The sequence below is a fragment of the Vulpes lagopus genome, chromosome 24 (assembly GCF_018345385.1).
Source record: "Vulpes lagopus strain Blue_001 chromosome 24, ASM1834538v1, whole genome shotgun sequence".
NCBI lineage: Eukaryota > Metazoa > Chordata > Mammalia > Carnivora > Canidae > Vulpes > Vulpes lagopus.
This window is the reverse complement of record NC_054847.1, coordinates 41,845,368-41,857,880: the sequence shown is the minus strand read 5'-3', so window position 1 is coordinate 41,857,880 and position 12,513 is coordinate 41,845,368. Positions and strand designations below refer to the sequence as shown.

The 12,513-nt window shown below is 44.4% G+C and overlaps 1 protein-coding gene across 1 annotated transcript in view; it reads right to left on the bottom strand.

The window, feature by feature from the left end:
* LOC121481888 (O-acyltransferase like protein-like) overlaps positions 1–12,513 on the bottom strand; it is a 70,582-nt gene that overhangs the window by 45,957 nt on the left and 12,112 nt on the right. Inside the window, exons 2-3 of the mRNA XM_041739486.1 lie at positions 5,631–5,770; positions 4,181–4,259 (exon numbers count right to left, since the gene is read on the bottom strand). Coding sequence (XP_041595420.1) covers positions 4,181–4,259; positions 5,631–5,770 — 219 coding nt within the window. The remainder of the gene's footprint in view (positions 1–4,180; positions 4,260–5,630; positions 5,771–12,513) is intronic.

Sequence of the window (12,513 nt, the reverse complement as noted above, 5' to 3'; positions counted from 1 at the left end):
AGGATATGAGTGGTCCCTAAATCCTGGGCCCTTAGACACAGAGGGGAATTTGGTAGCAGAGAAACAGGGAGGAAAGCCATATAACCAGGGAGGTAAAGACAGGAGGGATGCACCACCCGGCCTGTGGCACTTTGTTCCAGGAGCCAAGCGGGCCAGGCCGGGGGCACTCAGGGGGCTGGGCCATCACCGGGTTTGAGCTCCTCACCCTTGGGGAGAACCCTCGTGCCGGAGGTGACTGTCAGCCTCCTCGACCCTCTCCAGCGACTTCTAGGAGATGCCAGAACCGGAAAGCCAGTTTAGCAGAGGCACCCAGGCTCTATTTTGGAACAATCAGATATGATAGAAATAGAATGTATTTTTTTTTTAAGATTTTATTTATTTGAGAGAGAGCAGGTGAGTGAGAGAGCAGGTGAGCGAGCATGAGCAGGAGGGAGCAGCAGAGGGAGAGGGAGAAGCCGGCTCCCCACTGAGCAGGGGGCCCACCCTGGGACTCGATCCCAGTGAGTTAGGGACAAGTGGGGCGAGGCAGGGCTAGGCAGGGGGCCACAGAAGCAGGCTCACAAAAACCCCAAAAATGCTGAGGTATAAGGAAACTGGAGATAGAGGAACAAGCCAGGCCACCCTGCTCAAAGGGGTGGGTGGGGAGGGTGCCCTGCTAGAACAGATACTTGCGACCAACAAGGAGTAACCCAGATCCCAAAGAAGAAGTGAGCCATTAAAGATGGTGTCACTGGGGATCCCTGGGTGGCGCAGCGGTTTAGCGCCTGCCTTTAGCCCAGGGCGCGATCCTGGAGACCCGGGATCGAATCCCACGTCAGGCTCCCGGTGCATGGAGCCTGCTTCTCCCTCTGCCTGTGTCTCTGCCCCTCTCTCTCTCTCTGTGACTATCATAAATAAAAATTAAAAAAAAAAAAAAAAAAGATGGTGTCACTAGTCCTTACTCAGTGGTGATGCCAACAGATAAAGGGATTTAGGTTCCCCGATTAGGCTCTCATAAAAGGCCAATCCTACAAGCCCTCAGGGGCAGCCCTGCGGGGACCCCCCCCCCTCACTTCTGAGAGCTTTCCCTGTGCCTTGACTTAATAAACCTCTAACCCTTCACTCACTCCCCCGTGTCTGCAAGATTCATTCCTCGACTCGTGAGACCAGAGCCAAGTTCTCCCGGGTCACCAGGACCCGGAGATCATGACCGGAGCCGAAGGCAGACACCCAGACGACTGAGCCACCCAGGTGCCCCAGGAATCGAGTAAGACGACTTAAGGGTCTTTCACGTGTCTGCGTGGAAATGAGAAACCCTTTATTTTTACGACCAAACAAATCATGCCTTGTGACTCACACATATTTGGGGAACCGCTTGCGGGCGTGGGTCCCCCTTTTACTGCCTGTATAGACTCCCCTGCAGCTACAGGCTTCGGAGCTGCTCTTCAGGACAACCTGGGCCGCAGTCCTCAGGGAGACCACGAACAAAGGGTTTGCTAACCTACTTGGCTTGGCCTTCTGTGGGTCCACATGCTCAGCACCCTGGTGTGACATACTTTCCTTCTCCAGAGCTCGCACAAAGTCAGTTAGCTGAAATGTTAGAATATCCTACGCCAACCACGCTGTGCAGTTTTTTGTTTTTGTTTTGTTTTTTTTTTTGTTTTGTTTTGTTTTGCCTGGAAGCAATACACTGTGCCCTGTCCAGAACCTTCTTCCCTCTCTCTGCAGTCTCGGGCTCATTTCTTCTTGACTTGTCCATATGGTCCCCACACGTGAACTCCCTGCTCTCCTGCTCTGGGTGAGCGAGGCCTGCGTAGACAGCTACCTACGGGCGCCACTGCTCAGCTGGCTGCCCCCACATCTGTAAAAGGAATATTGGCTACTCCAGCAAAAAGCTTTCAGGGACAGCCAACGAATCCTTTCCGGACAGAGACCTTTTTTTTCTGGGCAGAAAAAGCTCCCATTTCTACCTGTTGCCTCTGTGCAGAAGCTGGCGACCCCCTCAGTGGTAAGAGGAAGCTCCCCATTATATCCACCACCCTCCCCTCAACCACCCCAGGGCAGGGCCCTTCCTCTGCCCAGTTTCTCAAAAGGTAATCATCAAGGTATCTTTGTATTGATAATAGCGGCTCACCTTCCACTTGATTCTAATGTCAACTCCAGCTAATCAGCTAAGCATTTGCCAGAAAAACTAGGCTAATTGATAAATCTCTTAAATAATAATGAACATTAACTCAGACTTAGTGAGCCATTTATTCACTTGAAATGCTAATCTAATAACAACCCCCTGTGCATTCATCTTCGTTGCTAGGATATTGATGGCCTCGCCAACCAGAACTGAAATTGAAATTTAATTCTTCACAATTGGTTTTCTTTTTAACAGCACATAAAATATTGGCCTAGATAGACAGATACTCGACCTGAATCTGCAGGGATGATCATAAATTCAGAGGACGGTGTCAGGTCATTGAAAACTAACTGCAGGATGAACACTTAAAAGAAGATGTTTAATAAGCGTGCGATATTGTGATATAATAAGAAATCTATATTCGGTCTTCGTGCCGGGTCTACATGCTCTGGCCCAGAGCTCGTAAAGCCCTTGGAATTTCCTGAGCGGCAGGGGTGGGAGGAGTGCGTGCTCTTATGTATTATAAGGCCCTTTCAACCAGACTTGAGTTGATGCTAACAAGATGACTCCAGGAGGAAGGGGCTGTGATTACAGGATTGGAACCTTCCAGCCCATCTCCCACTTCCGGGAGGGATGGAGGCTGAGTTCATCACTAATGGCCTGTGACTTAATCAAGTGTGCCTACATAATGGGACTTCCAAGAAAACCCCACACAAAGGGGCTCGCAGAGCTTCAAGGTTGGTGAACACATGGGTACCGGGTTGGGAGGTACCCTGTGAGGGCGGGGAAGCTCCACACCCCTTTCCCAATGCCTTGCCTTGGGCATCTCTTCCATCTGGTTATTCCTTTATAATAAGCCAGTCGTAGTAAAGCGTCTGAGCCATGAGAGCAAATGATCAAACCTGAGGAGGGCACCATGGGAACCCCGGATTTGTAGGCACATCAGACAGGAGTGTGGGTAACCCCGGGACCCCCTCCTTGGCACTGGTGACTGAAGCTGGGGGGATAGTCTTGTGGGAGAGAACGAGCCCTTCACCTGTGGGGTCAGCACTGTCTCCAGGTAGGTAGCGTCAGGGTTGTGCAAGGTGACGGGGGGAACACACGCATTTGGGGTCAGAAGTGTTCCGTGAATAGAGAAAGAGGGTCTTCCTTTGAATGTGTTGTGTGAGCTCCTATTTGTAAAACCAGAATACATACAGAAGACCTTAGCAATAAAAGCCCTGGGCTTTAAAACTCTCCATTTGAAAATTCTAGAAGAGTTGGAACTGAAATATGTTCATCCAGAGAGGCTAAGGCCAGAAGAGCCTGCGAGGCTGCAGCGAGATGGAGCCTCACTGAGCTTCGTTGGCTCCCTTCTCCCTGCAGAGAAAGTGGCTGGAACCCCGGGAGATTAAGTGATTTGCCCCGGATCGCACAGCTGGGGAGGCCACCCCGGGACCAGACTGGGGCCTCCTAGTGCTAATCCATTAGTGGCTCCCCAGCGTCCGGGTCCGGAATGGCCTGGATCTGCCAGGGGACAGATTCCCACCCCTGGGCCCCGGCACAGAAGGCTCACCACAGAGAACCAGGCCCAACCGGGTGCTGTGGGGGACGGGGGATCGTTTACATTAAAAATTTCATTGTGTCGGGGCACCTGGGGGGCTCAGTGGTTGAGCACCTGGCTTCGGCCCAGGTCGTGATCCTGGAGACCCGGGATCAAGTCCCACGTCGGGCTCCCTGCATGGACCTTGCTTCTCCCTCGGCCTGTGTCTCTGCCTCTCTCTCTCTGTCTCTCATGAATAAATAAAGAAAATCTTTTTAAAAATCAAATAAAATTTGATTGTGTCAAATTTTAGCCTTTGCCTTCTCATTATTCTTTCTCCCCCTTCCTACCTACTCCCTTCCCCTCCCACCACCTCCATTCCCAAATCCCCCAAAAGCCATTATTCTCCATTTCTTGGACTGAACAGGATAAGAGGTTGGCACATTCCTGAAGGAATGGCCTTCTTTGGCTCCAAGGAGTTGGGGGGCGGGGGGTGCCTTTCAAACTTTAATACTGCAACCATAGTTTCCCCGGGTATCTTTCAGACCTACCCAACTGGGACATCACGGTCACATCCTCTTCAGTGCAAGAATCAGGGACACACAAGCCCACGCTGTATTCGGTTCCATCCTGGAAAACGCAATGTCACAACGTGCTCAGCCTACGTGCACTGTCACCTCTAAGGCCGCTGTCGAGCGCTGCCCGAGAATTAAGATTGGGGTGAGGAGAGAAGGGGACTGAAGGAAGTTTGCTGACATCTGGGAGATGGCTTTCCCATCACAGAGTGGTTTGAGTAAATTCACAGAGGATCAGATGCTGCGCTCATATTTAAATCAAAGTACGCAGCTGATTACCTAAAAAGCCACCCCCTGCTTCATAGGACAATCTGCCCGGGAGAACCTGTCCCCCATGGGACAGGTCACAGTAAGGTCCAACAGTCCTACAGTTTTCAACAGAATCGCCAAGTTGCGGTTTCTTTGTGACAGGACACAACATACCAAGTAAAGATTTTGTTTATCAATCAAGCCCATGACTTGAAGGCCCGTCCCAATCAAGAAAAGATCAAATCACAACTAAAACATTTCCAGAATGCTTCTTCTAAACGGGTAACTTACATGACTGCCTACGCCTGACCTTTTGGCCTGACATCAAAACCATTAATCTGCTTCAAAAATAAGATATGACATTTGTACCCTCAAGTCATCACCCTCAGTGGGACAAGGGGAGCTGGGTGCTAATTTCTTTCTCTCTAATGAGTAACCAGCACAAGACCGTTCTACAGCATTAGTGTTAGAGAGCTTGGATTTCTTTTTTTTTTTTTTTTTTTTTTTTGAGAGCTTGGATTTCTTATAGCTCTTTTATATGGCTGTTTTTAGCCAGCCTTTTATTTTTTTGTTTGTGTCGTGTGACATCATAAAATCTATTTTTGTATTTGACAGGAGGCCATGTTGTTCCCGGTTTTATTTTCCAGCAGCAGAAGAATTAACGTGCTTTGGAGCTGGTGAGCCCTGTGACCTCAGTCACAGACCTCAGTCAGATGTAGGGATGTTTTCATAGAAGTCCTGGCCCATTTGCTAAAATAACCTCAAATTCCTAGCTCGGAGCTCTGTTTCTGGGACAAGATTATAGGTAATGGGAAGGCCGGTCTCCTTTTGGTATTTCCAAAAACAGATGGTGAGTCAGGAGTTAATGCCCAGAGACATGGGCTGGGACTTGCCCTTGGATTCCGCATGAAGGTTGTCCAGAAGTCTTGCCCCATACAGTGTGGCGGGAAGAATGTCTGAAGGCCTATGCGGTTTGTGGACAACTGCCCCTTAAAACGTTCCACACTCAGAACATGCAAGTGCAGCTGTTTGCAATTTAGTTTTAACTTTCTGCAAAACATCTTAATAGTTTTGGGGGGTTTTTTATTAAGAAAAGCAACTGAAGGTGTTGTATGGGGCTCCCTATCATGAAGTTCAGTTGTCCTCCGAGAGCATGTGTGCAGACCCCCAAGCTCACCTGCAGGATACGAAGCTTGCAGTACTGCCCTTGGAAACTCCCCGAGGGAGCCCGGCTGGAGAGGCATTCGCTGTAGGATCCCAGCCTGTCCACATTTCCGTTAAGAACATTGCTCCCAAGCTTCCCAGCGGAGTCATACACTGAATTTCAAAGCAAAAGAAGTAGGTGAGGTTAGCTTTGTGGTGTTACTTTCAGATGAATTTATAGGCCCTCGGTTCCACCTTCGTAAGCAATCGGTCTGAGCTGACCGCAGAGAGGCAGGTGCATTCAGAGGCCATCCTTCGAGGCTGCGTCTTGGATCCGCAGCCCCTGTCGTCACTGAGGGAGAACGATGATGTATGTTCTCGATTCGGTTGCATGGTCTGTTGCTGGGGGAAAAACTTAGGAATTTGAATTCTTTTAAATAATAAATGTGGGCACCTGGGTGGCTCAGGGGGTCTAAGTGTCAGCCTTCGGCTCAGGTCATGATCCCAGGGCCCTGGGGTCAAGTCCCACATCGGGCTCCCTGCTCCATGGGGGAGTCTGCTTCTCCCTCTCCCTCTGCTGCTCCCCCTCCTGATGCTCTCTGTCTCTCTCTTTCTGACAAGAAAATAAATAAAACCTTTTTAAAAAAGAAAAAATGAATTTATAAAAAAAAATAAATGCTTTGAGGGAGTAAAAAAAAGATGCAGGAATAAAAATTGGTAGATTTTCTTTTTCCTCCATATAGCCAGGAGAAAATACAGAGTCTTTAACATTTTTTTAATCCAGTTTTATGGGAACTTATTTTAGACTATTTATTTATTATTTATTTATTTATTTATTTATTTGAGAGAGAGAGAAAGAAAGCACAAGCAGGGGGAGCAGGAGAGGAAGAGGGAGAAGCAGACTCCCCCCTGAGCTGGGAGCCCAATGTAGGGCTCGATCCCAGGACCCCGGGGTCGTGACCTGAGCCGAAGGCAGACACTTAACCAACTGAGCCACCCAGGCACCCCTATTTTTTTTTAAACCCTCAGGAGCAGAGCAGTCATCGGGCTCTACTGCTAATGGCACTTTTCACTCTGGTCCAGCAAATCCCTTCTTGTTTGTTGGTGCTCATTTATGTCCTTGTGCCCTTCGATTTAAATAATTCATTTCCTTTCATTTTTCTTCATCTCTCCCTTCCTCTCTCCCTTCATCACTACCCCCACCCCATACATTTGATATCCATCCTCTCATTCATAGGTGTTCTTGTTTTGTGTAAGTGAATTTATAATTCATATAAAGGATTTTGTGCTTCAAATCTGTTTCTATACAAGTCACTCAGTGCTACGTTTGTGGTATTATTCATGTTATATTTATGGTGTTACTGTGCTCACCTAGTCCAGACCTTCTAACTACCTATACTAATTCATCAGAATCTTAGACTTAGCTATTCCCTGGGTGACAGACACAGAGATGACCTCTAACCCACAGAAACACCCAGAGTGTCCCCATACAGACCTATGAGAGGCTTTAGCCCTTGAGCATATAATTGTTGATCTCAGGGTCATGAGTTCAAGATCCATGTTGAGTGGGGGGGGGTGTATTTGGGTGGGGAAAAAAAAGATCCAGTGTATTTCCACTGTATTTCCGTGTATTTGGCGGGGGGGGGCGGAGATAGCTAAAATGTTATCCGGGGGTACCTGGGTGGCTCAGGCAGTTAAGCATCTGATTTCATCTCAGGTCATGATCTCAGGGTCCTGGGATCAATTCCTGCATCACATTGGGCTCCCTGCTCAGCAGGGAATCTGCTTCTCCTTCTCCCTCTGCCTCTGCCCCTCCCTCCACTCATGCTCCCTCTAATAAATAAATAAAATCTTTCTAAAAAACTAAAAAATTAAAATTAAATGCTATCCAGTTGTTGTTTTGATTTTCATGTCTCTAATATAAAGAAATTGGGATATTTTTGTTTGTCAGCCACCCATTTAAGTCTTCTCTTCTGTGAAGTACTATTTGTATCCTTGGCCCATTTTTAATAGATTTGCTCTTTGATGTGTAAGAGCTCCTTCCTACTCTATCTACTTGTCCTTGTCTACACGAGTCACTGAAACGTTCAGACTCATCTGCGGGTTCCTTACCCATGGCGTCCTCTGTTGGACAGAAATCCATTCTTCCGAGTCTGCACTCTCTGTTCCAGGCTTTCAACAATCTTTGTTCTGCTCAGTCTGGCTACATAATCGTTAGGGCTAATGCAAAATGAAAATCAGGGCCTCCTGATTAAAAATTATTAAGAATGTCGAGATGGTGACAACAAATTACACCTAAAGCAAGCATGGGACTCTTTTACGCGTGGGGCCTTGTGTGACTGCAAAGGTCACCTGTCTCGGACGCCAGTCCTGGTTCCAACACCAGAACCATATGGTTTTTGTTAATATGGATTTGTAGTATGTTACATATCTGCCTTTAGTCTTCTTTTCAAAGTTGAGCTAATTTGTAGGCCATTAAGCATTCATACAAATTTCAGAAACTTTGTATTCAGAAAATATCAGAAAAAGTGTATTGAGCTCCTTGAAACATCTAACTAGAATACTGATTGAAATTGCTTCAAATTTATAGATGATGTGGGGGTAAGTTGACAACATTTTTGTATTAAGGCATCATTGGGTGTCATGCAATTTACTCCAGTCCTCTTCTGTGTTCTAACGTGAAATTTTACATCTTTCCTTGGTAATCTTAAAACAGATTGTATAAACAATTCCTAGATAGTGTATAGTTGGTTATTTTCCTTGATGTTCTATTTTCAATTATATTTTCCAATCGATTGTTGCTGGTGTGGAAAAATGCCATTGATTTTTGTAATGGGTTCTGGCATCTGGCATATTTGCTGAACATTCTTATTAGTTTCACAATCTTATTTCTTCCTCGTCAATTCTTATACCACTTTTTCCCCCCCTTTGCTAGTTTTGGAATTGAAATTATAATCAAATTTATAAAGTGCATTGGGCAGTTTTCATACTTTAGTTTCTGGAACAACCGTAATTAATACTGGTCGCTAAGAGTTGGTAATAGTAGAAGGAGGGGTTACACACATCAGCAACATGAAGGAGATCTTCGTGGTGATAGATAGTTTGGTGCCCTGACTGTGGTGTGGGTCACACAACCTGCACATGTGCTCAAATGACAGAGCTGTCCACACACATGGTTCCCGTGGCAATTTTTTTTTTTTTTATATTGTACTATAATTACGTTCGAAGCAACCATTGGGAAGAACTGGAGGAAAGACACAGGGCCCCTCTTATTCCATGTTTTCCTAGATTCTGTATTTTTCCCCTTGGCATCCTTTTATCACGGGTCCAGTTTTTGAATTAACCACATTTTCTTATTTTTTGTATTTGTGATGCTCTGACATTTGTTGCCTCCCTGGCTGGGGAGAGACTGCCCCTCCTAGGGTTACCCAATTCTTAGAGCAAATGCTTCCCCACATGGTCCCTTGACACGGCATGGCATGCCCCCACCTTGGGAAATATAAGTAATAAAAATCTTCCAATGGCATTGACCTCTTCATGTTGTCACTCAGTCACCTCCATAAATTAAAGCCTAAAATAAATCAAGGCACAACTGATATTCTTCTATACAATTTTTGCAAATTCCTGTAAATCTATCATTCTTTAAAAATAAAAAGGTATTTTAAAAAGTAAGTGTTGATATTCGATAAAGGAGGGAAGACTATCCATTGGAAGAAAGACAGTCTCTTCAATAAATGGTGCTGGGAAAATTGGACATCCACATGCAGAAGAATGAAACTGGACCACTCTCTTTCACCATACACAAAGATAAACTCAAAATGGATGAGAGATCTAAATGTGAGACAAGAGTCCATCAAAATCATAGAAGAGAACACAGGCAACACCCTCTTTGAACTCGGCCACAGTAACTTCTTGCAAGATACATCCACAAAGGCAAAAGAAACAAAAGCAAAAATGAACTATTGGGACTTCATCAAGATAAGAAGCTTTTGCACAGCAAAGGATACAGTCAACAAAACTAAAAGACAACCTACAGAATGGGAGAAGATATTTGCAAATGACATATCAGATAAAGGGCTAGTTTCCAAAATCTATAAAGAACTTATTCAACTCAACACCAAAGAAACAAACAATCCAATCATGAAATGGGCAAAAGACATGAAGAGAAATCTCACAGAGGAGGACATAGACATGGCCAACACGCACATGAGAAAATGCTCTGCATCACTTGCCATCAGGGAAATACAAATCAAAACCACAATGAGATACCACCTCACGCCAGTGAGAATGGGGAAAATAACAAGGCAGGAAACAACAAATGTTGGAGAGGATGCGGAGAAAAGGGAACCCTCTTACACTGTTGGTGGGAATGTGAACTGGTGCAGCCACTGTGGAAAACTATGTGGAGGTTCCTCAAAGAGTTAAAAATAGACCTGCCCTACGACCCAGCAATTGCACTGTTGGGGATTTACCTCAAAGATGCAGATGCAATGAAACGTCGGGACACCTGCACCCCGATGTTTCTAGCAGCAATGGCCACAATAGCCAAACTGTGGAAGGAGCCTCGGTGTCCATCGAAAGATGATGGATAAAGAAGATGTGGTTTATGTATACAATGGAATATTCCTCAGCCATTAGAAAGGACAAATACCCACCATTTGCTTCAACGTGGATGGAACTGGAGGGTATTATGCTGAGTGAAGTAAGTCAATCGGAGAAGGACAAACAGTGTATGTTCTCATTCATTTGGGGAATATGAATAATAGTGAAAGGGAATATAAAGGAAGGGAAAAGAAATGTTGGGAAATATCAGGAAGGGAGACAGAACATAAAGACTCCTAACTCGGGGAAACGAACTAGGGGTGGTGGAAGGGGAGGAGGGCGGGTGTTGGAGGGGAATGGGTGACGGGCACTGAGGGGGACACTTGACGGGATGAGCACTGGGTGTTTTTCTGTATGTTGGTAAATTGAACACCAATAAAAATTAATTAAAAAAAAAAAGTAAGTGTTGAGCGGCTTTTACCTTTTCAGAATTTTTAATTTTGAAACCTGGGGTTTTCATGGTCATTCAGTGTTCTAAGTGTTTTGTGAACATGTTTGTTTTTAATCTTCCACTATGGTGTCTTTTTGTGACCCAAGGGCTCTCTAGTAACATGTTACTCGGTTTCCATACATGTAGGGTTTCTCTTTTAGCTCTGCTTTTGTCATTTCAAAGTCAGATACCTGATTATCTTTCTTTCTGGAAATTTTCACAATTTCCTCATTGTTTCTCATGTTCTTAATTCTAGGTCTGTCCTGATGTGTACGCTGATGTGAATTTTCCTTATCAGCCTGGTTTGACGATCTGTAAACCATTACAATCTGACATTTTTTATCTTCTTCTAATTCTGGAGAAAATATTGCTATTATTTGTTAAACATTTCCTTCCTTCTGCTTGTTTTGTTACATTTCTTCTTCTGATGGCATTTCTGGTCTCAAAATCTCTTAGTGTTTTGTTTCCCAACTCATTATCCCTTCTGGCTACATTTTGAGAGTCGTCTTAAATGGATCATCCAGCTCCTCGTGTTTCTTGGCCTCAATGTACCTTACTATTTAACCCATCTATTGTGCTATTTATCTATTTCAACTATTGTTACTCTAATAGTCCCTCTTGATTTTATGATCCTTTTTTAAAAAAAAGATTTGTTTATTTATTTATTTATTTATTTATTTATTTATTTATTTGTGAGAGAGAATTTGCCCGTGAGTGGGGGAAGGAGCAGAGGGCCAGGGAGAGAATCTTTAAGGAGCCCCACGCAGGGCTCGATCCCAGCACCCTGAGATCATGACCTGCACTGAAATCAAGAGTCAGATACTTAACCAACTGAGCCACCCAGGCAGCCCTTGACTTTATGATTTCTTATTCATATTTTGTATTACCAATATTCTTTATTAGCTCTGATTATATGTATTGTGTTCGTTTTTTTTTAAAGATTTATTTATTTATTTGAGAAAGAAAGAAGAGGGAGGCAGAGGGAGAAGGAGATGAAGAGAATCCCAAGCAGACTCCCCTCTGGGCACAGAACTCCATGCGGGGCTCAATCTCTTGATCATGAGATCATGACCAGAGTGGAAATCAAGAGTAAGATGCTCAACTGACTGAGCTATCCAGGTGCCCCTACTGTGTTTATTTTAAATCTTTGATGACGCATCTGTTCCAATAATTCAGCTTCATATTTTTTCAATTCATAGTCATTAGCTTCAAGAATATAGTAAATATGATATAGTTGGATTTTCTTTTAAGCTTGATTAATAGGATTCAGTTAATCACTTTCCCTTAAAATTACTTAGTATTTTATAATCCTCACATTTTGCCAGCAACAATCAACATATGGAGCCTATTATGTGCCAGGCACTGTTTTGAATGCCTTCTGTCCGTTTTCTCATTTACCCTGCACACAATCCAATGAGATTATGAGTAATCATTTTACTCTCCATTTTACAGATTCATAAACTGAGGCAAAAGATGTAAACAACAACATGAATCTGCCCCTTCTTAACTGCTCACAAGAATTAGAGCTGGGTGTTTAAACTAGCTAGTAAGGATCAGAGCCGTGTATTCAAATCCATCTTGACCTGAACCCATAGCCTCTTGCCCTCTGAAATACCCCCAAATACTCTGTTTTTGTCAGTTATATAAGTTCTTATATATAACTAAAGATAATGATATTCCTTAGGATAAGTGGGGAATAAAACCCCACCTACAGCTTGGCAAATTATGCATGTCTTCTTGCATTTCTGCCTTTGTCTTTACTAATAATTGGGTTTCTGAGAGTTAACCTAAAAATCAAATTGAAGGAACTCTATCTTGCTTACCATGCTGTGCTTAAAAACAAACAAACAAAAAACTATACATTATTTTAAAAAATCTCCTAGCC